Here is a 27832-nt window from a genome sequence, read left to right as displayed (position 1 = left end):
GTCCATAGCATCAATGCCTTCCTCTTGCAGGAACTGCTGACACACTCCAGCCACATGAGGTCTAGCATTGTCTTGCATTAGGAGGAACCCAGGGCCAACCGCACCAGCATATGGTCTCACAAGGGGTCTGAGGATCTCATCTCTGTACCTAATGGCAGTCAGGCTACCTCTGGCGAGCACATGGAGGGCTGTGTGGCCCCCCAAAGAAATGCCACCCCACACCATGACTGACCCACCGCCAAACCGATCATGCTGGAGGATGTTGCAGGCAGCAGAACTTTCTCCACGGCGTCTCCAGACTCTGTCACGTCTGTCACGTGCTCAGTGTGAACCTGCTTTCATCTGTGAAGAGCACAGGGCGCCAGTGGCGAATTTGCCAATCTTGGTGTTCTCTGGCAAATGCCAAACGTCCTGCACGGTGTTGAGCTGTAAGCACAACCCCCACCTGTGGACGTCGGGCCCTCATACCACCCTCATGGAGTCTGTTTCTGACCGTTTGAGCAGACACATGCACATTTGTGGCCTGCTGGAGGTCATTTTGCAGGGCTCTGGCAGTGCTCCTCCTGCTCCTCCTTGCACAAAGGCGGAGGTAGCAGTCCTGCTGCTGAATTGTTGCCCTCCTACGGCCTCCTCCACGTCTCCTGATGTACTGGCCTGTCTCCTGGTAGCGCCTCCATGCTCTGGACACTACGCTGACAGACACAGCAAACCTTCTTGCCACAGCTCGCATTGATGTGCCATCCTGGATGAGCTGCATTACCTGAGCCACTTGTGTGGGTTGTAGACTCCGTCTCATGCTACGGTGAAGCATGGTGGTGGCAGAATCATGCTGTGGGGATGTTCTTCAGCGGAAGGGACTGGGAGACTAGTCAGGATCGAGGCAAAGATTAACGGAGCAAAGTACAGAGATATCCTTGATGAAAACCTGCTCCAGAGCGCTCAGGACCTCAGACTGGGGTGAAGGTTCACCTTCCAAAAGGACAACGACCCTAGGCACACAGCCAAGAAAACGCAGGAGTGGCTTTGGGACACGTCTCTGAATGTCCTTGAGTGGCCCAGCCAGAGCCCGGACTTGAACCCGATCGAACATCTCTGGAGAGACCTGAAAATAGCTGTGCAGCGACGCTCCCCATCCAACCTGACAGAGCTTGAGAGGATCTGCAGAGAAGAATGGAAGAATCCCCAAATACAGGTGTGCCAAGCTTGTAGCGTCATACCAAAGTAGAAGACTAGAGGCTGTAATCGCTGCCAAAGGTGCTTTAACAAAGTACTGAGTAAAGGGTCTGAATACTTATGTAAATGTAATATCAGTTTTTTATTTTTAACACATTTGCTAACATTTCTAAAAATCTGTTTTTGCTTCGTCATTATGGGGTTTTGTGTGTAGATTGATGAGAAAAAAACGAGTTCATCCGTTTTTGAATAAGGCTGTAACGTAACAAAATATGAAAAGTCAAGGGGTCTGAATACTTTCCGAAGGCACTGTATATATGTATAGTACCAGTCAAAAGTTTGGACACACCTACTCATTCCAGGGTTTTTCTTTATTTTTACTATTTCCTACATTGTAGAATAATAGTGAAGACTCAAAACTATGAAATAGCACATATGGAATCATGTAGTAACCAAAAAAAGTGTTAAACAAATCAAAATATATTTTAGATTTGAGATTCTTCAAAGTAGCCACCCTTTGCCTTGATGAAAGCTTTGCACACTCTTGGCATTCTCTCAACCAGCTTCACCTGGAATGCTTTTCCAACAGTCTTGATATGCTGAGCTCTTGTTGGCTGCTTTTCCTTCACTCTGCGGTCCGACTCATCCCAAACCATCTCAATTGGGTTGAGGTCGGGTGATTGTGGAGGCCAGGTCATCTGATGCAGCACTCCATCACTCTCCTTGGTCAAATTGCCCTTTACACAGCCTAGAGGTGTGTTTTGGGTCTGTTGAAAAACAAATGATAGTCCCACTTAGCGCAAACCAGATGGGATGGCGTATCGCTGCAGAATGCTGTGGTAGCCATGCTGGTTAAGTGTGCCTTGAATTCTAAATAAATCACACACAATGTCACCAGCAAAGCACCATCACACTTCCTCCTCCATGATTCACGGTGGGAACCACATATGCGGAGATCATCCGTTCACCTACTCTTCGTCTCACAAAGACACGGCAGTTGGAACCAAAAATCTAACATTTGGACTCATCAGACCAAAGGACAGATTTCCACCGGTCTAATGTCCATTGCTTGTGTATCTTGGCCCAAGCAAGCTCTTCTTCTTATTGGTGTCCTTTAGTAGTGGCCTGATTCACGCAGTCTCCTCTGAACAGTTGATGTTGAGATGTGTCTGTTACTTGAACTCTGTGAAGCATTTATTTGGGCTGCAATCTGAGGTGCAGTTAACGCTAATTAACTTATCGTCTGCAGCAGAGGTAACTCTGGGTCTTCCATTCCTGTGGCTGTCCTCATCAGAGCCAGTTTCATCATAGCGCTTGATGGTTTTTGCGACTGCACTTGATGAAACTTTCAAAGATTGATAGACAATGTCTTCAAGTAATGATGGACTGTTGTTTCTCTTTGCTTATTTGAGCTGTTCTTGCCATAATATGGACTTGGTCTTTTACCAAATAAGACTATCTTCTGTATACCCCCTCTCCCTTATCACAACACAACTGATTGGCTCAAACGCATTGAGGAAAGAAATTCCACAAATTAACTTTTAAGAAGGCACATCTGTTAATTGAAATGCATTCAAGGTGACTACCTCATGAAGCTGGTTGAGAGAATGCCAAGAGTGTGCAAAGCTGTCATCAAGGCAAAATATATTTTGATTTGTTTAACACATTTTTGGTTACTAAATGATTCGATATGTGTTATTTCATAGTTTTGAGGTCTTCCCTATTATTCTATAATGTAAAAAAACTAAAAATAAAGAAAATCCCTTGAATGAGTAGGTGTCCAGGCTGTATCACAACCGCCCGTGATTGGGAGTCCCATAGGGCGGCGCACAATTGGCCCATCGTCGTCCGGGTTTGGCCGGTGTAGGCCGTCATTGTAAATAAGAATTTCTTCTTAACTTGCCTAGTTAAATAAAGGTAAAATAAATAAAAAATAAATATATTACTTTTTTTGCGGACCCCCTGCAGTAGCCCCGGTTGATAACCCTGTTGTAGACTTCCAGTCATTGTACTAACACTAGTTAGCATTGGCTCGGGAAACTACCTCTAACTTCCTTCATATTGGACGCAGAGACATAAAAATGGTATCCTGAAGTTTATCTGACTGCCAAATCCCGAACTATGCTTTTAAGTGTTATGCTTTTTAATTTGCTGTTTGTAGATTCGTACAGTACAATAGGGTTGTGTTCATTAGGCACCTCCAGGTATTCCCTCCCTGTTTCAGTCGGTTTTCTTCCATTTGGTTCCTAATGAACACAACCCAGGTGTCAGAGGATCGCACCATACCCTCATCCATGTCTTTAGAGAAGCGGTTGAGGATCCGTCCGGTTGGCGTGGTGTCAAAGAACTTCATGGGGCTGCGGAGAATCTTCCGGAAGAGCTCCTCGTGCAGCCTGGACGAAGCCTGCAAAGTGCCCTGAGGGTACAATAATAGTAGTCACTTTATTTTGGGATTTTTAAAGCAACACTTTTTCTATATCACATAGCTCAAATGTTTTATAGACATATACAGATGTGCCCATACTACACTGAACAAAAATATAAAACGCAACACGTACAAGTGTTGGTCCCATGTTTCATGAGCTGAAATAAAAGCTTATTTCTCTCAAATTGTGCACAAATGTGTTAACATCCTTGTTAGTGAGCATTTCTCCTTTGCCAAGATAATCCAGCCACTTGACAGGTGATTAAATAACATGATCATTACACAGGTGCACCTTGTGCTGGGGACAAAAGGCCACAAACATTTGCAGTTTTGTCACACAACATCACAGATGTCTCAAGTTGAGGGAGCGTGCAATTGGCATGCTGACTGCAGGAATGTCCACCAGAGCTGTTGCCAGAGAATTGATTGTTCATTTCTCTACCATAAGCCACCTCCAACATAATTTTAGAGAATTTGGCAGTACATCCAACCGGCCTCACAACCGCAGACCACGTGTAACCACGCCAGCCCAGGACCTCCACATCTGGCTTCTTCACCTGCGGGATTGTCTGAGACCAGCCACCCGGACAGCTGATAAAACCGTGGGTTTGCACAACCGAAGTGCTCGTCGTCCTCACCAGGGTCTTGACTTGACTGCAATTCGGCGTCGTAACAGACTTCAGTGAGAAAATGCTCACCTTTGATGGCCATTGGGATGCTGGAGAAGTGTGCGCTTCACGGATGAATCCCGGTTTCAACTGTACCGGGTAGATGGCAGACAGCATGTATGGTGTCGTGTTGGCGAGCGGTTTGCTGATGTCAACGTTGTGAACAGAATGCCCCATGGTGGCGGTGGGGTTATGGTATGGGCAGGCATAAACTACGGACAACTAACACAACATTTTATTGATCGAAATTTGAATGTGCAGAGATACTGTGATGAGATTCATTGTCGTGCCATTCATCCGCCGCCATCACCTCATGTTTCAGCATGATAATGCACAGCCCCATTTCGCAAGGATCTGTACACAATTCCTGGAAGCTGAACATTTCCCAGTTCTTCCATGGCCTGCATACTGACCAGACATGTCACCCATTGTTTGGGATGCTCTGAATCGACACGTACAATAGAGTCTTCCAGTTCCCGACAAAATCCAGCAACTTCGCACAGCCATTGAAGAGGAGTGGGACAACATTCCACAGGCTACAATCAACAGCCTGATCAACTCTATGCGAAGGAGATGTGTCGCGCTGCATGGGTCAAATGGTGGTCACACCAGATACTGACTGGTTTTCTGATCTGTGACCGATCTGAGGAGACATAACGGACTCATTGATTAATTAATATAATAACAATACATATGAAGGTGCAGGGGCAGATTAGGCATCTGGCAATTCTGGCAAATGCCAGATGGGCTGGACATTTTTTTAGTTGGGTGGGCTGGATGAAATTGACAAACCAAAACATTTTTTTTATATACAAATAAAAATGAATAAAGGTGATGATATGGCCGGCGGCCAATGGGCCTGTTAAGATTTGTTTTACAGATTTTGGTGACACCAGATACTGTCTGGTTTTCTGATCCACGCCCCTACCTTTTTTTAAAGGTATCTGTGACCAACAGATGCATATCTGTATTCCCAGTCATGAGAAATCCACAGATTAGGGCCTAATTAATTCATTTCGATTGACTGATTTCCTTAAATGAACTGTAATTCAGTAAAACTCTTATATTTTTGTTTAATATACTTTATACATGATCTATTTTAGTTTGGTAGTTTAGTCTATTAAGATTCATCCATCAGTCCATTGGAGAAAACTCCCTGGTGTCATACGCAAACACACAATACCAGACATAACAAACAATCTGATCTTTTACCTTGACGAATATGATGCCGCGCAGCAGTTTGAGCAGCAGCATGACACCCATAGACGAGGCGTAGACTCCAGCGTAGTGCTGCATCAATGGGTTGTCCTTCATACTTTCGCTCACCACCGAACTGTTCCCCACCAACACCGTGGTATTCTACACACAGAACATCATATTCAATACTCAGAACACTCAGATATGGGAGTATTCTGGAGGCTGGTTAATGGATCAAATCATAGGTCGGTCAATAAAGGTGAGAGATGACCTGGCGACAAGGCGGCTAATGGCTTCTGAACCCAGGTATCTTCTGCTGTTGTGCCTTTGTGCAAGGCACTTTAACCCCTAAAAGCACTCGATGACAAGATGCTTCGAGGAGAATCTGCAAAAGCACTATATGAAACAAATGTATTGTTCTAACTGAGCCTCTCTCTCCGGAGGGTGAATGCATGGCTTGGGAAGTCCTTGGAAGAGCAGTTTGTTTGTTTACTGACCCATCCAGTGTGCATGCTGTTGTTCGGTTCAAAGGGAAAGGTAAACAGTCAGTCTCCTCAGAAATACACAGATAAGGATATACTAAACCTAACCCTCCACCAACACCACACACGCGCACAGACATACATTGAGGCAAAAAAGTATTTGATCCCCTGCTGATTTTGTACGTTTGCCCACTGACAAAGAAATTATCATTCTATAATTTTAATGGTAGGTTTATTTGAACAGTGAGAGACAGAATAACAACAAAAAAATTCAGAAAAACGCATGTCAAAAATGTTATAAATTGATTAGCATTTTAATGAGGGAAATAAGTATTTGACCCCCTCTCAATAAAGATTTCTGCCTCCCAGGTGTCTTTTATACAGGTAACGAGCTGAGATTAGGAGCACACTCTTAAAGGGAGTGCTCCTAATCTCAGCTTGTTACCTGTATAAAAGACACCTGTCCACAGAAGCAATCAATCAATCAGATTGATCTCCACCATGGCCAAGATCAAAGAGCTCTCAAAGGATGTCAGGGACAAGATTGTAGACCTACACAAGGCTGGAATGGGCTACAAGACCATCGCCAAGCAGCTTGGTGAGAAGGTGACAACAGTTGGTGCGATTATTCGCAAATGGAAGAAACACAAAAGAACTGTCAATCTCCCTCTGCCTGGGGCTCCATGCAAGATCTCACCTTGTGGAGTTGCAATGATCATGAGAACGGTGAGGAATAAGCCTAGAACTACACGGGAGGATCTTGTCAATGATCTCAAGGCAGCTGGGACCATAGCCACCAAGAAAACAATTGGTAACACACTACGCCGTGAAGGACTGAAATCCTGCAGCGCCCGCAAGGTCCCCCTGCTCAAGAAAGCACATATACAGGCCCATCTGAAGTCTGCCAATGAACATCTGAATGATTCTGAGGAGAACTGGGCGAAAGTGTTGTGGTCAGATGAGACCAAAATGGAGCTCTTTTGGCATCAACTCAACTCTCCGTGTTTGGAGGAGGAGGAATGCTGCCTATGACCCCAAGAACACCATCCCCACCGTCAAACATGGAGGTGGAAACATTATGCTTTGGGGGTGTTTTTCTGCCAAGGGGACAGGACAACTTCACCGCATCAAAGGGACGATGGACGGGGGGGCCATGTTCCGTCAAATCTTGGGTGAGAACCTCCTTCCCTCAGCCAGGGCATTGAAAATGGGTCGGGGCTGGGTATTCCAGCATGACAATGACCCAAACAACAAAGGAGTGGCTCAAGAAGAAGCACATTAAGGTCCTGGAGTGGCCTAGCCAGTCTCCAGACCTTAATCCCATAGAACATTTGTGGAGGGAGCTGAAGGTTTGAGTTGCCAAACATCAGCCTCGAAACCTTAATGACTTGGAGAAGATCTGCAAAGAGGAGTGGAACAAAATCCCTCCTGAGATGTGTGCAAACCTGGTGGCCAACTACAAGAAACGTCTGACCTCTGTGATTGCCAACAAAGGTTTTGCCACCAAGTACTAAGTCATGTTTTGCAGAGGGGTCAAATACTTATTTCCCTTATTAAAATGCAAATCAATTTATAACATTTTTGACATGCGTTTTTCTGGATTTGTTTGTTGTTATTCTGTCTCTCACTGTTCAAATAAACCTACCATTAAAATTATAGACTGATCATGTCTTTGCCAGTGGAACAGCAGTACAGACACACACATGATCAAGGTCAAATTTACACATTAAATATTTAAGTATCTCTCCCCTTACACCTGCTCTCACCACTGATTAGTTGATTAGTGTCTGTCCATATCTCAACACACCAACACTAGTGTGTGAAAACTGCCCCATTCAGTTAATAGCGTTGGTGAGTTTATAATTATAGCGTTATATAATATAATAGGGAGTTTATCGACTACAGTCGTGGTCAAAAGTTTTGAGAATGACACAAGTATTGGTCTTGACAATTACATTACATTTATGCAAAGAGTCAATATTTGCAGTGTTGACCCTTCTTTTTCAAGACCTCTGCAATCCGCCCTGGCATGCTGTCCATTAACTTCTGGGCCACATCCTGACTGATGGCAGCTCATTCTTGCATAATCAATGCTTGGAGTTTGTCAGAATTTGTGGGTTTTTGTTTGTCCACCCGCCTCTTGAGGATTGACCACAAGTTCTCAATGGGATTAAGGTCTGGGGTGTTTCCTGGCCATGGACCCAAAATGTCGATGTTTTGTTCCCCGAGCCACTTAGTTATCACTTTGCCTTATGGCAAGTTGCTCCATCATGCTGGAAAAGGCATTGTTTGTCACCAAACTGTTCTTGGATGGTTGGGAGAAGTTGCTCTCGGAGGATGTGTTGGTAACATTCTTTATTCATGGCTGTGTTCTTAGGCAAAATTGTGAGTGAGCCCACTCGCTTGGCTGAGAAGCAATCCCACACATGAATGGTCTCAGGATGCTTTACTGTTGGCATGACACAGGACTGATGGTAGCGCTCACCTTGTCTTCTCCGGACAAGCTTTTGTCCGGATGCCCCAAACAATCGTAAAGGGGATTCATCAGAGAAAATGACTTTACCCCAGTCCTCAGCAGTCCAATCCCTGTACCTTTTGCAGAATATCAGTCTGTCCCTGATGTTTTTCCTGGAGAGAAGTGGCTTCCTCGCTGCCCTTCTTGACACCAGGCCATCCTCCAAAAGTCTTTGCCTTACTGTGTGTGCAGATGCACTCACACCTGCCTGCTGCCATTCCTGAGCAAGCGCTGCACTGGTGGTGCCCCGATTCCGCAGCTGAATCAACTTTAGGAGACGGTCCTGGCGCTTGCTGGACTTTCTTGGGCGCCCTGAAGCCTTCTTCACAACAATTGAACCTCTCTCCTTGAAGTTCTTGATGAGCCGATAAATGGTTGATTTAGGTGCAATCTTACTAGCAGCAATATCCTTGCCCGTGAAGCCCTTTTTGTGCAACGCAGACGGCACGTGTTTCCTTGCAGGTAACCATGGTTAACAGAGGAAGAACAATGATTTCAAGCACCACCCTCCTTTTACAGCTTCCAGTCTGTTATACTAACTCAATCAGCATGACCGAGTGATCTCCAGCCTTGTCCTCGTCTACACTCTCACCTGTGTTAACGAGAGAATCACTGACATGATGTCAGCTGGTCCTTTTGTGGCAGGGCTGAAATGCAGTGGAAATGTTTTTGGGGGATTAAGTTCATTTTCATGGCAAAGAGGGACTTTGCAATTAATTGCAATTCATCTGATCACTCTTCATAACATTCTGGAGTATATGCAAATTGCCATCATAAAAGCTGACTTTGTGAAAATTAATATTCGTGTCATTCTCAAAACTTTTGACCACGACTATACTACTCCTAAGTTAGTAGTTACAGTTTCTAACAAAAGGCACATTACTTCTTCTCCAAAGACAAGTTCAGTTTGTACTTTCAGGACATCCAGAATGTTGACCGTATCCCCCCAAAAAGTTTAGGCCTAAACAAAGCCTAAAAAACTAATCTTGGTAAGTAATCAGGCTTTCTCTTGAAGATTGAATTTGAGAAAGAGAATGACAATTCCAATTCATCTCCTGAATAGAAAAGGGATTGACCCACAACCCTGGGCATATCAGGAACAAAGTTTCACTACCGTATCTGCATATTGAACTGAAATTACATTGACCCCCCCCCCTTCCCCAACCCTGCCACCCGATGCCACCGGTGCCACTCACCCCGCCCCAACCCTGCCACCCGATGCCACTCACCCCGCTGCCCTGCTTGATCCAGTAACTGAGCCACCAGTTACTGAAGGCCGTGCTGCCCACGTTGAGGACGAAGAGGGCCAGGATTAGGAGGAAGGCCAGCGCTCCGCCCGAGGCCTGGATGTAGACGCCGTACACAGACCAGGGGACCGAGCCCCGCCCGCACTCCTCCACCTGCATCAGCTGGCCTGGGGGACAAGGAGAGAGGGAGGTTGAGTAAGGGACAGAGGCAGTGCTGGGTGTAATCTCATTCCCAGACACTTCCGCCTACCTAGCAGCTGGGGACGAGGTTACGGTGGGTGAGATTTTCTATTAGCACTGAACTCTGGGAAAAATAGTTTCTACCGGTACTAATTGTGGAAAGAATGATGAACTTTACTCATAATATGTCCATGAGACAACCGCAATTATTTACTTTCTTGTGTATTGTATATTCTTGTGAGTTGTGAATGAAATGCCGTCTTGTATATTACAAGTGTGATGGTTATTTTGGTCAACTTTGCTCGTGGCTTTTTGAGGACTGTTTTGCAAACTTATTATGTCGTCCTCGGTCTCAATACTCCTTAACAGTCTCCTTTTCTACCAAAGCACTAGAAGGTATAAAGGATGGATAACATTCCACCACATTCATCAAGTGCTTTGTGGTTATGACTGTTGGGTACTAACTTCTAAACTTGAAATATGAAATATCCTTATTCATGTTACCATATTAGAACAGAGGGTGTGGAAATCTACTGAGTGATAAAGGGGAGGACAGGAAGTTGACATTCTGTCAGAACATGTTATTGTTAAATCTCATATATCCTATGGAGAGGAGAAGGGCCACAGTCTGGTTCCAGTCAACAGATAGGACAGGTAGGACAGCCGTGAGTTGGGGAGGAGTGAGGAATTTGGGTCGAGGTCAGATTAAGTAAGAAAGAACAGGCATCATTCAAGTTCCTGCCTAGCAACAGAGATGTATTGGCTGTCTAGATGTGCAAGGGGTTGACTCCGCCCACCAGAGGGTATCAATATATGTACTTGTGGAAACATGTCTTTGTCTTATGCAGCTGTATGACCCAGTGGGTGAATAGACTTGGTTTGAGCTTTACTATTCGTTCGTGAGTTATTCTCTGTTTATTTAGAATCTAACATGACTGAGGGAAAGGAGCTGAGGACAGGAAACAAGAACGCACACCTGTAGCTAGTACAATGGTTCCGTACCGTTGTCTTTGCTAACAGGCTTGTCCTTCTTTATAGATGCAGACTTTGTGTTCTCTGGGGGTTTCTTTAGGGAGTTCCCAGACTTCTCAGTTGGCACCTTTTGAGGAACAATGACATGTTACACGTTATGTGAACCACAATACAACCACAATATAGACAACACTCAATTTACATGACATATGCAAACTAAATTTAAACAAGACATCAGTGGTGGACATCTGAAATAAATTGTTCCGAAAACATATTTTTAGCATAACTGTCTATACACACACACACCTGTCCCTCTCACCTCTATGAAGGGCGTCTCTCCCAGCTGTAGGTTGTTGAACATGGCTGCGTAGTCTCCATTGAGACGCATTAGGCCCTCATGGCTACCCTGCTCCGTGATGCTGCCCTCCCTCATGAAGATGACGTCATCGCAGTCCACCAGGTACTACACAAACACACAGTGAGATTTCATTCCCTGAACGTCATAAGCAAAGGTGGGGCCCAACCTAGCAATGAGAAAATGCTGTTGTGCAGGAAATGTGGGCATTGTCCTACCAAACAATTGTATAGCAAATAATTGCTTCTTAAGGTTAATACAAGACCTTCTGTAGCTTATCTAGACCTTATGCGCATGTATCGTATGTAGTGCTTTACAACCAATATTAAAATGGATAAAGTATTCACCTGCAGCTGGTGAGTGACGAAGATGATGGTCTTGTGGCGGAGCTGCTTTTTGATGGCGTTGTTGAAGATGTGGTTGCCCACGTGGGCATCCAGTGCACTGAGCGGGTCATCCAGGATGTAGATGGCTCGGTCACTGTACAGAGCACGCGCCAGGCTGATCCGCTGGCGCTGCCCGCCACTCAGGTTGGCGCCACGTTCTCCGATCTGAGGAGACATAACAGACTCATTGATTGATTAACATAATAACAATACATATGAAGGTGCAGGGGCAGATTTGCCAGATGGGCTGGACCATTTTTTTAGTTAGGGGGGAATGGATGATACTGACAAACAAAAACATTTTTTTTATATACAAATAAAAATTAATAAAGTTGATGATATGGCCGGCGGCCAATAGGCCTGTTAAGATTAGTTTTACAGATTTTGGTCACACCAGATACTGTCTGGTTTATGATCTACGCCCCTACTTTTGTTTTAAAAGGTATCTGTGACCAACAGATGCATATCTGTATTCCCAGTCATGTGAAATCCATAGATTAGGGCTTAATGAATTAATTTCAATTGACTGATTTCCTTATATGAACTGTAACTCAGTAAAATCTTTGAAATTGTTGCATGTTGCGTTTATATTTTTGTTCAGCATAAAAAAGGAAATAGTAACACAAAATAATAACAATGCTATATACAAGGAGTAACGGTACAGAGTCAATGTGCAGGGGTACGAGGTAGTTGAGGTAATAATGAGGCTATATACAAGGAGTACCAGTACTGAGTCAATGTGCAGGAGTACCAGGTAGTTGAGGTAATAATGATGCTATATACAAGGAGTGCGTGTGTGTTTTGTGTGTGCTGCCTCTGTCTAAGTAGGGTAATCACCTTTAAGTGTGGACTGTATTATTATGCATACTGGATGGACTGGTTACCTTATGCTACGTTCCAAACATTTTATCCATGAGTCTGGGAGAGAACGTATAGGCCTATGCTGCCACCACCATGCTTCACCGTAGGGATGGTGTCAGGTTTCCTCCAGACGTGACGCTTTGTATTCAGGCAAAATAGTTTAATCTTGGTTTCATCAGACCAGAGAATATTTTTTCTCATGGTCAGAGTCCTTTAGGTGCCTTTTGGCAAATTCCAAGCGGGCTGTCATGTGCCTTTTACTGAGGACTGGCTTCCGTCTGGCCACTCTACAATAAAGGCCTGATTGGTGGAGTACAGCAGAGATGGTTGTCCTTACTGGAATGTTCTCCTATCTCCACAGAGGAACTCTGGAGCTTTGTCCGAGTGACCATCGGGTTCTTGGTCACTTCTCTGAGTAAGGCCCTTCTCCCCCGATTGCTCACTTTGGCCAGGCGGCAAGCTCTAGGAAGAGTCTTGGTGGATCCACACTTCTTCCATTTAAGAATGATGTAGGCCACAGTGTTCTTGGGGACCTTCAACGCTGCAAACATTTTTTGGTACCCTTCCCCAGATCTGTGCCTTGACACAATCCTGTCTCGGAGCTCTACGGACAATTCCTTCGACCTCATGGCTTGGTTTTTGCTCTGACATGCACTGTCAACTGTGGGACCTTATATAGACAGGTGTGTGCCTTTCCAAATCATGTCCAATCAATTGAATTTACCACAGGTGGACTCCAATCAAGTTGTAGAAACATCAAGGATGATCACTGGAAACAGGATGCACCTGAGCTCATAGCAAAGGGTCTGAATAATTATGTTTTGTATTTGTAATACATTTGCAACATTTTCTAAAAACCTGTTTTCGCTTTGTCATTATGGGGTATTGTGTGTAGATTTGGAACATTTAATTTAATCAATTTTAGAATAAGGCTGTAACGTAACTACATTTGGAAAAAGTCAAGGGGTCTGAATACTTTCCGAATGCACTGTATGTTTTGATTTCTAAGACATTCTAAGGTTTGTATCGTTCACAACTAAAGTTGCCAAATAACTCTAAATCTAGTGTATAGGACCTGTTTCAAATGATCTGTTTTATGCTCAACATAGCACTTAAATGCGCACTCGCTCCGGAATAGGAAAAATATATTTTCTATTTTATTCAGCTAAGTTAAATTATATATAAAATCATATAATATAAAATAATGGCACAAGACTTATAAGCATACTGTATATTTTCTGCTAAATGAACAAGTCTACAGACTATGGCATGGCGCAAAGCCAGATAACATACAGTAGGCCAACTCATATTCTGTTCCTCTGAAATACATTTTCTTCATGTCATAATGTTTCTTTAGACCTGCCTAGAATAAATAATGGAATTATTGTGATGGTGTATATTAAATGGATTTATTAGACTTTTTTAAAATGTAGATGTTCCAAAAGGCCCACATCAGTGGCTTGTATAAGTGGAGGCCTGGAGATGCAAAACGTGTTTATGTTAATTAACGGTGAATTACTGTGATAGCGGCAGTCATTTGCATGACACTAACCGGCTGACAAAACTTCATGACCGCCACAATGCGGACCTATAACATTTTTGCTCATCTAGACACAATAAGGCCCGAAGTCTTATTTCCATGGTGGATAAACAAATCATAATTCTCACCTCAGTCAGATCGGCGTTGGGCAGTATAGCCAGGTCAGGTCTCAGACAGCATGCACTCAGAGCAGCCTGGAACCTTGAACACACACAGTGGGATTATACTTCAGAGCTACAGTATATATTGGGTAATGGATGAGCACCTTAGAAATCGCTATGTACATTAATCCAATCGATTCTCACAGTAGTATCATTCCTGTGGCCTGTGAGCTCCAGTGGGTAATGCTGTGGATCCCGGCACACATGTACGGCCAGCCTAGGCTACCAGTGTCGGCATGGGTTCGAATCCGACCCTCTGCCCTTTTGACTCGCAATCTCACCTACCTTTCTGGTCTCCTCTTCACTGTCCTACCTCAATAAAATAAAGATATACTTTAACAAAACTAAAACAACTGTAGTTTCATTCCGTTACCTGTCCTCCTCGTATTCTTTCCCAAAGAGGATGTTGTCCCTGAGCGTGGCATTGAGGATCCAGGCCTGTTGGGCCACATAGGCAAAGTCCCCGTTCACTGCCACCTTGCCCTCCAGCAGGGTCATCTTAAGGTCATAAAGGTCACAGGTCAGAGTTCACTACAGGTCATCCTCCCATCACTCACATGCTCCGCAATGAAGTTTGCCCCTAGGTACAGATCTAGGATCAGCTTCCCTCCCCCAATCCTAACCTTAACGATTAGTGGGGGAAATGCTAAACTGACCCTAGATCAGCGTCTAGGGGCAACTTCACCCTAAAACCATTCACACCAGGGGGGATGTATTGAGTGAAGTGAAACGTTCAGATAGAATTGTGAAGGATAGAGCCGACACGATTCCCCATTCTACCTGACAAGGCAATAGTGTGTTCTACATAAGTTATATCTGAACGTTCAGTAAAGTTGCACCCTGTCCAACAGGCCCCTGGGCATCATGCAGCTTAGTAAACAGTTGTCTATAGAGTAAGGGAGGGCCACAGGGACTGCAGTGTGTGCCTGTTATTGAATTGGTGTCCTCATTGGCCAACGAGAGTATATTTCTTACGCTGTGCTGTTGTTTCTACACTGGACGTGTATCGTTTGCTGTGTGAGCAGAGAGCAAATCACTTTATCAAGTTCTCTCAGGCGTTAGCCGCACATCGGATTCTTAAAAATAGAACCAGAGCGTAATGTTACGCTGAGCAGCGCAAGCCTCTCGCGGAGCTGTCCTGCTTACGGACCGTGAGTAGGAGCGACTCACGCGCCGCAAAAATGACACGTCCAGTGTAGCAGGCCTGTTAGACTTATCTTACCTGTCCAAGGATGGCAGAGATCAGAGAGCTCTTCCCACTGCCAACGCTTCCACAGATCCCAGTCAGCTTCCCCTGGAGACAGAGGATAGTATGGTGGATATTTTAGTTCCGTTTATTCATGTTGTACACATTGGCAGTGAAAAGATGAATCGCAGTGCACAATAAAACTAACTAAAATGTATGACGGTTTTCTTATCCCTAGTTTTAGCCTATAAATAGTGCCATGAATTTCCCCTGGTCAGTTAACCACAATAACTCTTCAAACTGTACAGCCCACAGATCGCAGTCTTATTTTACTTTTTGCTGAACATGGGTTGTGTCCCAAATGGCACACTATTCCCCAGCTAGTGTACGGGCCCTGGTCAAACAAAGTGCACTATATTTGGGACGCAGCCATATTCTTTGACATCCATCACCTGCTTCAAACCACTGGATGTGTGCACTGTGTTCTACTGTACGTGAAATATTTTCTGTCCTTTCACAACCAGACACCCCCGTCCCGTGGCTAGTTAGCTACCTGCTGAACGGTGAGGTCCACGCAGTGCAGGGTCCTCTGCAGCCGCTGGCTGACGGAGGGGATGGGAGGGGGGTTGCCCTCGGGGCTGGACTGGATCTCCCCCTCCTTCAGCAGACGCCCTGCCTGCTCCCCTGCCTTGTACTCCTGGGTGGGCCTCCGACACCCGTGTCTCTGCGTGGCGCCAACCATGGGGGTGCCACGGGGTGTGGGCTGGGCACTGTGACCAGCCGTCTCCCAGGCTAGGCTGGCGCCTGTCATCTCCACGGCAACCTGGGGGTTCTGGGGCTTGTCCCGGATCATCTCCACCTCTGCCATCAGGAACAGGCTCTGGTAGGCCAGGGAGAGCGGTGTCAGAGAACACACACACACACACAGTACAGGCTCTGGTATGGTCCGGAAGCGAGGAGAGGCGTATTAGAACACACACACACACAGTACAGGCGCTGATACGGCCGCTATGCGAGGACAGGGCATCAAGAGGTGGACTCTGAGACACACACATGCATGTAGGAGTCTAGTCATGATGACAATGTGAAGGTCATTGATGTAAAGGTTAAAGCAGTTCAAACCTATCTAATAATATAATAATAATAATATATTTTATCTATTTGGTTTCAAAAGACCACATTGCATCTAGAGCCGCTTGGCACCGCATCGCCCCCTGCCCATTGTTCCAGGAGGTGCTGAAGTGGTGTGTGTCTTGTGTTTGTGTGTTCTGAAGTAATGTGGGTGTGTGTTTTCTGAAGTGGTGTGTGTTTTCTCAGAGGACAGAGAGGGGGATTAGGAGAAACAGAGCCCCTTCCAGGTCCAGGACAACATACCCAGACTCAAACACATCCCACTCACATGCCACAGAGAGCCAGCCAGACCAACGGACAGGCAGACCCAACACATCCCACTCACATGCCACAGAGAGCCAGCCAGACCAACGGACAGGCAGACCCAACACATCCCACTCACATACCACACAGACAGCAATAAACGAACAGACAGCAATAGACGGACAGCAATAAACGAACATAAAGCAATAGACGAACAGACAGCGCCAATATGAACAGACAGAGACGGACGTTACAGACAGCGCCAGACGACGATTATGTTTTTATTGTCACATACACCAGATAGGTGCAGTGAAATGTGTTGTTTTACTGGGTGAAACGGACAGCGACAGCCGAACCGACAGCCGAACAGCTGAACAGACAGCCGAACCGACAGCCGAACAGCTGAACAGACAGCCGAACCGACAGCCGAACAGCTGAACAGACAGCCGAACCGACAGCCGAACAGCTGAACAGACAGCCGAACCGACAGCCGAACAGCTGAACAGACAGCCGAACCGACAGCCGAACAGCTGAACAGACAGCCGAACAGACAGCCGAACAGCTGAACAGACAGCCGAACAGACAGCCGAACAGCTGAACAGACAGCCGAACAGACAGCCGAACAGCTGAACAGACAGCCGAACAGCTGAACAGACAGCCGAACAGACAGCCGAACAGACAGCCGAACCGACAGCCGAACCGACAGCCGAACAGACAGCCAGAAAGAAAGAAAAAGGGAGGAATCTTACCTTGAACCTCTCCATGGCTACTGATGCTTCTGACAAGGACTTGACAGAGAAAGGGGTGACCTTCAGGGCAAAGGTCATGGCGTTGAAAACGGTCACCACTGTAAATGCCTGCGAGGGGAAGAAAGATCCAACACCATCCATCCTTTGTTTCAGACCTGGTTGACCGGCTTCTGTCAGTCAAAGCATCCCTCGAGTATAGTCACTTTAACTCTACCCACATGTACATATTACCTCAACTAGCCGGTGCCCCCGCACATTGACTCCGGTAACCCCCTGTATATAGCCTCCCTACTGTTATTTTATTTTACTTCTGCTCTTTTTTTCTCAACACTTTTTTGTTGTTGTTTTATTTTACTTTTTTATTAAAAATAAATGCACTGTTGGTTAAGGGCTGTAAGTAAGCATTTCACGGTAATGTCTACACCTGTTCTATTAGGCGCATGTGGCAAATAACATTTGCTTTGATTTGATTTGCCTCAACTTGTCTTTCATCTGATTGGCAGGGTTGGAAATATTGCTTACACATATTCAATCCTCTCTGATCTACTGGAGTGTCTAGGGCCTAGGGTGGATCAAATAGCACCTTATTCCCTATCTACTGCACCATAGTAGGGCCCTGGTCAAGTGTACTGCACTAAATATGGTGCCACTTGGGAGGCAGACTGGGATTGGACCAGATAGCTGGTAGCTACCTGAGCAGCGGTGAGGTCGTAGCCCAGAAGCATGTGAGTGGAAAACGTGGCAACGCTGGCGATCACCACAACGATGGGAGCCACGCCCACTGTGATGCTCTGGAAGTAGCCTGTCCTCTCTAGGATGACGCGCTCCTCCTCTCGAATCCCTGCAAGGGCAAATATATCAGTCAGTCAGTCAAACAATGAATCAGTCTGTCAGTCAGTTATCCAACCAACCAGCCAACCAGGCTGCCAGCCAGTCAAACAATGAATCAGTCTGTCAGTCAGTAAAACACTGGTCGTATTCAAGTTTAGGCTAATGCAGATGACTACAGATGGAAGTCGACAGGAGAGGTGCATTTTGCATTGGTGAAACAAAAACACCCTAATGATTGGTTGACAATAAAGCCTCCCACAATGCAGACGATGGCTGCAGGTTGAAGTTGGTGAAGAGCAACTTGCAGTTGAAACTTCATGACGTTTGATCACCATGTTTTTGTAAAGAAACGGCAGTCGACATGTAGGTGCAAGTTGGAATTGTTTATCCCCATAATGCAACACAACTTTGCAAGGCGGTGACCAACGATGGTCACAGACTTCACAGAACTGATCCGTTCGACCGCGCCCAATGAGTCAGTCAGCCAGCCACTCAGTCCGTCAGTCACTAGTCTTCTAGTCTTCATCTAAGAAGAATGCCATGATATCGACGTGGTTCCTGAGATTAAAACATCAGACCAAAATCTGATATTCTGCGCAAGCACGACTGCGAAAAAGTTTACATGGAATGCCACCAGTCATTCAGTCAGTCAGAAAAATTAATCATCCAGCTAATTGATCAATTAAATCTCACACACGGCACTTACTGCGCACATCCTGGGAGAAGGCCTTGACCCAGGCGTACATCTTGATGAACTTGATGTAGTTGAGGATCTCGTTCATCTTCTGGACCCGCCGGTCCGTCACGGCCACGCCCTTCCTCCTGAAGTAGGCGGTCAGCCTCGAGCTGAACATCTGCAGCAGGGAAATGTTGTTATATCATGTCTTTTCATTGTTCTGTGTGTGTGTGTGTAAGTCTGTATGCTGCTCACCATAGCGGGATAGAAGAGGATGAAGACTGCAGAGCCCAGTAAGGAGGTGGGACCCAGTATCGCCAGGTTGTAGCCCATCCCCAGCACAGCGATAAGAGGCCCACCTGCCAGCAGACTGCCCACAGCCGCCGCCTCAAACATCCGCTGGCCGTCGTTAGAACACATGTTGATCAACTGCAGAGAGAGCAAGAGAGACACTTACATCAGTACAGAACTACACCAGCTCCATCTCCTACTCTACACGCCATGTATTGCATTGCAAATCATGCATTCTGGCAACAATAGCGAACTGTTTTGCAATGCTAGTATTGTATTAAAGGTGAGTCTCGAACAGAGTTACTTTGGCACTTTCTCGTTCACACTAACGATAAGCAACATCTGAAATCCCTTAACACCGTTTAGCCTAAATGAGAGCTAGCATTTTTGTGAGGCTAACCATTATCTCACCCCTGTCCCTCCCACCCCATCTCACCAGCCCAGTTCTCTTAAAGAAAAACAATTTGTGTGAAACCTCTGTCTGGTGGTCTCACCTGTCCCATGGATTTGTCTCGGATGCTGCGGAGCCGCAGGATCTTGTGGAAGGCCATGGTGAGGATGGCGCCCCGCAGGCGGGTGCCTGTGCGGTAGTTGAGGGCCCAGGTGAGCGCCAGTGACCAGGAGCGGACCAGCTCGGTGCACAGCAGCCCCACGACCAGCAGCAGGCCGTAGGGCAGGTCGGGTTCCGCCTGCTCTGTGTACTCCAACAGCCGCTTCACCACAAAGGCCTAGCAGGAGAGGAGAGGGCAGGAGAGGAGAGGGCAGGAGAGGAGAGGAGAGGGCAGGAGAGGAGAGGGCGTGAGAGGAGAGGGCAGGAGAGGAGAGGGCGGGAGAGGAGAGGGCGGGAGAGGAGAGGGCGGGAGAGGAGAGGGCGGGAGAGGAGAGGAGAGGGCGGGAGAGGAGAGGGCGGGAGAGGGCAGGAGAGGAGTGGGCGGGTGAGGAGAGGGCGGGTGAGGAGAGGGCGGGAGAGGGCAGGAGAGGAGTGGGCAGGAGAGGAGAGGAGTGGGCAGGAGAGGAGAAGAGTGGGCAGGAGAGGAGAAGAGTGGGCAGGAGAGGAGTGGGCAGGAGAGGAGTGGGCAGGAGAGGAGTGGGCAGGAGGAGGAGAGGGTAGGAGAGGAGAGGGCAGGAGAGGGCGGGGATGAGGAGGGGGGAAGGTGAGAGAGCACAGGGCACGTGACTGACAGCACCATCATGTCCAAAAGACATCTACATCACCACCGCCATCATCATGGACATCTACTAATTCAAGACTATCTAAAGCCGTCATGCCATGACTACCGATAATCATCTGAAGAGGGAAGCTGAACAGGCTCTACTGACTATTTCTTTAGGTTCAGCTCTCACCCTTTACCTCTGGTGGCATTTTGCTAAGATTTTGTTAAGATCCTTTAAAAGAGGGAAAGATTGACACTGCCGTTTTTCGGCACAGAGAATCCCATTCCAACATGACATTTCCTATTGTTTGCATTATCAGGTAAATGGATTCAGACATTATACCTACAGTCACATCGGGTGGGAGGGGCCGTGCAGTTATGTCTAAAAGAACTGGAAGTTAACGTCAGCAGATTATACAGACGAGAGAGACAGAGCAGAGCGAATAGAAAAAGGTGTGGAATCCTGCACACACATACTGACACACACACACACACACACACACACACACACACACACATACAGACACACACACATACATACTGACACACACACATACACACTGACACACACGATGTACCAACAATCAATTCCACATTCACGTTAATCAGTCCACAACCAGGGAGTCAGCAAACCTACATTGTTGATAAATGCATGTTTTATTGAAATAGGCAAATAGAAACCTTGAAACCATTTGTGTAAACTATTTTTTAAAATTGCAAACAGCACACATGTAAATCCATCATAAACAGGTTAAGAAAACAACAAAACACAGCTGATCAGATCCATCAGGAAAGAGTATCAAACGCAATTCACATCAGAGGCACAAGATCAGGTCAACAGAGTTTTGTCAGGTTTAGCCTCAGTCTTTCAGTTTGTTTTGTTCACGTTTCTAGTCCTCTGGGTTGAGATATGTGACATCTCATATTTAGTTGCGTCTCCCCTTAGGTCATTGTCCAAAGATCCAGAGGGGGGGGGGATAATAATGGCACTGGAATGGTGTTCCACCAGCGGACCATGCCAACCTGTCTTTTAGCGAGGGGGGATTATGAGGCCCAAAAAAGGTTGAGTCTGTTGATACAAGCCTAGTGTGTTGTATCTCCTCCCTCTAGCCTGAGAGGATGAACAGTCCAACAACACATCGCATTTAATGGGAAAACCGGTCCGATTGTCTGAGACTAATATGACAGTCTGACTGAGCAAGTTTGTTTATAACAGCAGATTGTTAGAAGTGATAAATCAAGAAAAACAAAACAGCATTGAACACTGCATACAAACATACAAATAAAAACTATGTTAATGACATCGAACAGCATTTTACAGTGCATTGTGGTAACCCATCAGTTATTTTATTAAGAGATTTTATATATCAGAGCGAGAGAGATTAGTGTCATTTCCCCAAATTCGAAACCGATATTCAAGGTTTCAAAGACCTCTCTGATGAGGATAGGCTACCCGTCCTGTTGGGGGAGGACGCAGAGAGCTGTGGGTTGGCAGCGCACTAGATTGCTGCCTGCCATAAGATGAGGGACAGTGTCTGACAGACCAACCAACCTGCACATGTCCTGTATGCTTATTGTTATTGTTCAGTGTATGGTTATTTTGACCCTTGATTATTGTTGTTACTGTCGTCAATATTGTTTATTATTATTTTAATTATGTTCATATTGTAAATCTCCAAAGTAAGCTTTGGCAATATGTACATTGTTACGTCATGCCAAATAAAGCAAATCGAATTGAATTGAGAGAGAGAGAGAGAGAGACAGAGCAAGAGACAAAAACGTTTTAGAGAAATAACTTTTGATCCATCCCTGCATGAGAAACATGCCCTTACCTCTCCGGCTTTCTTCCCCAGGGTCTCTGCCCGCTTCATTCTCTATTGCTCGCCGAGGGGTTTAAACGGACACCCTGTGGAATCTGAAGAACAGCCTCTGTCACACGCCACCTTGCATGGGGGGAGCAGTGAGCACAAACACTTGTATGCCATGCCCTCACCCCGTCCCAAACTGCCCATCTATAATAATGGGGGTGATACAATAATCTTCCCAGCTAACACATTTTGGTTAACGTTCTGGGGAAAAAAACATTTAGGTTGTGGGAAGGTTCCTGAACCAACATAACATTGCCAGAATGTTGTAGGCAAATAATTTTTCAAATTACCAAAGGAGAACCACTAGGAAACGTTACAGGAACATTCTGTACTAGTTGGGTTGCTTTAACCTGGGTGAGAGACACAGGTGTGTTGCTGTGCTGCTATAGTAAGAGCAGATGACAGTACTTGGGTTGCAAAATTCTTGAAACGTTCCCAAAGTTTCTGGGTTTTCCTGAAAATTCACAGGTTCAGAATATTCTGGAAAACCTGAGAACTGTGGAAAGGTTTGGGGAATTTTGCAACGAGGTAGAGACGGCTCACTGTGTTCCCTGTGGAAGAGGATGACAGAGGCTATCCTAGGAAAACCCTAACACCTGGGTCGTGTTCATTAGGACACGCAACAGAAAACACTTTGCAACGGATAACGGAAATGTGCGTTTTTTATTGGGCAAGTCCAGGTAGTCCCCCCCTGTTTCAGTCAGTTTTCTTTCCGTTTGGTGCCTAATGAACACAACCCTTCCCTCTAAAGCACCTGTTCTCACCTAAGAGAGGCCTACAAACACCAGAACAACATAAAAAACAGCTGTAGGATGGACAATTGCAACAAGTGTCATCTATCTAGTCACAGAGACCCTCTAGGGGGCGGCAGACAGGAGGAAGGTTTCTGACTAAGGTATTGTTAACTAAAGAACAAGGATTCACAATTTCCATAACCCATAACATTGTGGTCTCCTCAAAAAAGCCAGACACAATGGATCCGAGATGACACCATTGAAAAGAAACAGATTGGAGTTGGACTGGTAAAAACACAAAAACATCCCATTCCATAACCCTCCTCTAGTATCCAGTTAATTGGTTTCAAATGAGTCGTCAGTAAGGCACATTTCAGACCACAGTGTAGCCCTTTACACTCGTACCCGTATACGGGTTGAAAATGGCAGAGTTGGGCACTGATAAGCAACTAAATTGGAACACAGTGGCTGTACAGTAACATGCTATACATGACATCAGAGCTCAGGCTCTGTGCTTCACATCGCTGTATGAGTTTTGATGACAGCCGTTCTGAACTTGAGCACCGCACGTGACAAGCAGTTGCCCCCATCCCTCCCGCTAATTGGGCAACTTTTGCTAATGTTTTGGCGTCTGAGTCAGGGAAATGCTGTAAATTAAGAGGACTCGATGCATTTTTGAAAGATGAGACATTTAGGATTATAATAAATACCGCTTTGATGTCATACAAGCAAGCCAAACACCTGTGAGTCCAAATGTGCACTTCACATTTCGATATCATAAAACTCATTTAGTGTCAACGTTTTTGATTACTATGTTTGATGCACAGTTACAAGATGACATGGCGTCATAGGCTCATTCTGTTAAAAACAACCAGGTTGTTTGTCTATTGGGAAGAAAATTCACTGCAGAATACACACCGGAATGCACTCATGACTCCTTTCTATGCACACCAAAATTACAATCTGTTTCTCTGAATTGCCTAGTGAAGACTAACACTAAGATCGTATTTTATAACTTAGCTAGTCATGTTGGAAATAGAACAAGCTTTCAAATGATTCCCACTTGACCCAGATTGCAATTTATAAATGTGCCATTTTTGGAATGTGTAAACAACAGAAATTGTGTGATGGCGGAGATGCAGGGTTGTGTTCCAAACAAAACAAATACAAGTGTGCTTGCTCTAGTTCCTCAACGGCACAGCTAGGAAAACTCAAATACTATTCTTTGAGTCATAAAAGTGCATTGAAATTACCTAGGAATTGCACACTTTGGAGAGATGTGTAGCCACTTGGAAACACCAGTTAGACCCTTCACTCAAACCTTTGTCCTTGTTTTGCCTTATACCCCACATTTCCCAGGAATATTCTTATGTTACTGAATGTATCCAGTTTTTTCAGATTGCGGCGAAAAGTACAGTCAATGTAAAATGCACATAAAATCACCAGTGTAATGTTTGGATTCAGTCTTGTGTCAGGTGAACTTTTGAGTCCTCTATTCAGGTCTAATAATTTTCCCATAATCTCCAAACTGTTCCCTTTCAATTGCTACCATGTTATTCATATTTCTTCTGTAAGAAACATTTCAATGTAGCCCTATCAATATAGGCCAATTCACACGAGTGTAAAGGGTTAACATTGAGACAGAAGAATCTTAACACACGTAAAACTCATCTGTAGGCCTCAGCCTTAATGGAGGGAAGGGGACAGAGGCAGGGGGGAGAGAGAGAGAGCGCTACTGAAAGAAAGCCTCCACAGGGGGAGGATGAGATGGCGTTACTTACTGGGCCACTGAAGCCGGCTAGCTGGGTGACCATGAGGCAGAGGATGGAGAGAAGCAGGCGGGTCCGACAGAACGCCCAGACCACGCCGCACAGGGAGGCCTCGTCCCCTTTCACCCTGCGCTCCTCCTCCCACAGCCCGGCCAGCCTGCGCACACACAGGTGATCAAACCACAGTCGACCAACAATCACTCACTCTATTCTCCCTCTACTAAGAGTCAAGGCCGGAGTCAGGTACCACATGAGCACAAAGCCTTTTCTCTGTCTTCCTCTGAAACTGACCCCCTCTACATTCTGATTATCACTGTCCATAAAACAATGAAAACATTTTGTTAAGGGGAAGAAAACTGGAGCTGTTGAGAACTCCGACCCAAACCTCTTGAGACCCAGACCAAAACCCAAGGGTATCGAGACAAAGACCAGTTAAAATGTTGAAAAATAAGACAGAGGCCGAGACCCAGGCCAAGCACATTCTCAATGACCTATCCTTGGAAGGGTGACCTTTGTGACCCTGTATGTGCAGCGATCAGTACTGACCTGCGGCGGTTGACCTCGCAGCTCTCAAACTGGGACACGGCCCACACGTCCTCCAGCAGCAGCTGGCCTTTGCGGTGGGCGTGAACAGCCAACGGGGTCAGCCAGTTGAAGGTCATGAAGGAGAAGAGGCCCGCGTTGTCCACCGGGTGCTCGTGCCTGTGGGGGGAGTGGGGTGGAGTTGTGGGGGACAGATAAGTTAGAGGAACTTCTACTCGTGTACAGCAAGAGGAGTCTCAAGATTTCCTCCTTAGTTATTCCATTCCACTTGCTCTTTGGTGGTCTAGGCCAGGTTACTGTAAAGAACTGTGTGACAAATCTTATTCTAAAAAAGGGCCAATATAGGTGAGAGAGCACCTATTTGTAGGACCCAGTCTTTCCTGACCACTTGGCCTGACAAGGAAAAACTCCAGGCCCTACCGATATGCACCTCTTACAGCGGTGGTGCTGCTTGCTTACTTGCTGGTGGAGCGGATAGGTTTGAGGACGCCGACGCTGTGTTGGTATTTGCTCCGTACTGCTTCCTCCTCCAGCTCTTTCATGTAAGGAGCACCACCGTCCAGGGACAAACCGCCCTCTGCCCTTGCCGCCGTCTCCAGTGCATCCTGGGATTGAAGGAGATTATTGTATTGTCGATAAGAGCAGATACATTTTAAACATTGACGTGATGGATGCATTGGAAGCATTTAGCTTGTGGTGGACATTATAGAGGTAGCTGTACCACTTCCTCCCACCGAGACTAGACCCCAGGACCTTGTCCTAGCAAACACACGTGACCGCCCACCTAAAATGTTCTTAGCCAGTCCCGCCACCAAAACGGATTCAAATTGGCAACAAGTCTCAGGCTCAGGAGTGAGTTTACAAATCCCCATCACTAATTTTTGTAGCGTCAGTCCCTACTTGCTTGATGACAGTAAATTTGAGAAGTTCACTCAGACATGACTCGAGTATTAGGTAATCATCTGGCCACCTCATCGGCCCGAGTGCAGAGAAAGCAGAACATTGTAGTATGTGTCCCAAATAGCACCCTATTCCCTACATAGTGCACTACTTTAGACCATTGGCCTATGAGCCCTGGTCAAAAGTAGTGCACAAGGTTCTAGTCTTGGTGTGAGCCGTTCTTTAAGTGCAACACTCACAAATTAATCACGAGAGCCGCGGTGCATCTACAACCCCCCCCCACACAACATAATTGACCTCTCTCCTTAACCAGGACCTTGAAAAGGCCACTAAATGAAGATACGTTTCCGCTAAGCTGAATGCTACATCCTCCACCGCCGCTTACATAATGCACGAGGTTGGTTAATGCAGAATTTTTTACCACCTCTTAACCTACAAACCCTTTAGCTTTGAAGAGAGCATTCTATATTTAATATACAATAGCATTGTTTTTTTTGTTTTTCTTGGGGGTATATCAGCTTAATATTGCAGATAGATTGTAACTTCCATCAATGTAATTGTCTGCATCACTTCTAATCCCCCATGTTTTTTTTCTATATACACTGCTCAAAAAAATAAAGGGAACACTAAAATAACACATCCTAGATCTGAATGAATGAAATAATCTTATTAAATACTTTTTTTCATTACATAGTTGAATGTGCTGACAACAAAATCACACAAAAATGATCAATGGAAATCAAATGTATCAACCCATGGAGGTCTGGATTTGGAGTCAGCCTCAAAATTAAAGTGGAAAACCACACTACAGGCTGATCCAACTTTGATGTAATGTCCTTAAAACAAGTCAAAATGAGGCTCAGTAGTGTGTGTGGCCTCCACGTGCCTGTATGACCTCCCTACAACGCCTGGGCATGCTCCTGATGAGGTGGCGGATGGTCTCCTGAGGGATCTCCTCCCAGACCTGGACTAAAGCATACGCCAACTCCTGGACAGTCTGTGGTGCAACGTGGCGTTGGTGGATGGAGCAAGACATGATGTCCCAGATGTGCTCAATTGGATTCAGGTCTGGGGAACGGGCGGGCCAGTCCATAGCATCAATGCCTTCCTCTTGCAGGAACTGCTGACACACTCCAGCCACATGAGGTCTAGCATTGTCTTGCATTAGGAGGAACCTAGGGCCAACCGCACCAGCATATGGTCTCACAAGGGGTCTGAGGATCTCATCTCGGTCCCTAATGGCAGTCAGGCTACCTCTGGCGAGCACATGGAGGGCTGTGCAGCTCCCCAAAGAAATACCACCCCACACCATGACTGACCCACCGCCAAACCGGTCATGCTGGAGGATGTTGCAGGCAGCAGAACGTTCTCCACGGCGTCTCCAGACTCTGTCACGTCTGTCACATGTGCTCAGTGTGAACCTGCATCTGAAGAGCACAGGGCGCCAGTGGCGAATTTGCCAATCTTGGTGTTCTCTGGCAAATGCCAAACGTCCTGCACGGTGTTGGGCTGTAAGCACAACCCCCACCTGTGGACGTCGGGCCCTCATACCACCCTAATGGTGTCTGTTTCTGACCGTTTGAGCAGACACATGC

At 45.9% G+C, this 27832-nt stretch overlaps 1 protein-coding gene across 1 annotated transcript in view; it reads right to left on the bottom strand.

Annotated features, from left to right (window-relative positions):
- Window positions 1-27832, bottom strand: part of abcc5 (ATP-binding cassette, sub-family C (CFTR/MRP), member 5) — a 73062-nt gene that overhangs the window by 20328 nt on the left and 24902 nt on the right. Inside the window, exons 3-20 of the mRNA XM_084148072.1 lie at window positions 25797-25942; window positions 25341-25496; window positions 24807-24951; window positions 19764-19997; window positions 19234-19407; window positions 19009-19156; window positions 18164-18312; window positions 17472-17579; window positions 15902-16228; window positions 15385-15456; window positions 14536-14660; window positions 14130-14202; window positions 11562-11765; window positions 11179-11322; window positions 10890-10986; window positions 9690-9874; window positions 5479-5625; window positions 3460-3589 (exon numbers count right to left, since the gene is read on the bottom strand). Of these exons, the coding sequence (XP_084004198.1) occupies window positions 3460-3589; window positions 5479-5625; window positions 9690-9874; window positions 10890-10986; window positions 11179-11322; window positions 11562-11765; window positions 14130-14202; window positions 14536-14660; window positions 15385-15456; window positions 15902-16228; window positions 17472-17579; window positions 18164-18312; window positions 19009-19156; window positions 19234-19407; window positions 19764-19997; window positions 24807-24951; window positions 25341-25496; window positions 25797-25942 (2764 nt within the window). The remainder of the gene's footprint in view (window positions 1-3459; window positions 3590-5478; window positions 5626-9689; window positions 9875-10889; window positions 10987-11178; window positions 11323-11561; window positions 11766-14129; window positions 14203-14535; window positions 14661-15384; window positions 15457-15901; window positions 16229-17471; window positions 17580-18163; window positions 18313-19008; window positions 19157-19233; window positions 19408-19763; window positions 19998-24806; window positions 24952-25340; window positions 25497-25796; window positions 25943-27832) is intronic.

The sequence above is a fragment of the Coregonus lavaretus genome, assembly GCF_964263955.1.
Source record: "Coregonus lavaretus genome assembly, chromosome: 30".
NCBI lineage: Eukaryota > Metazoa > Chordata > Actinopteri > Salmoniformes > Salmonidae > Coregonus > Coregonus lavaretus.
The sequence above is the reverse complement of the archived record's forward strand: the minus strand, read 5'-3'. Positions and strand labels throughout refer to the sequence as shown.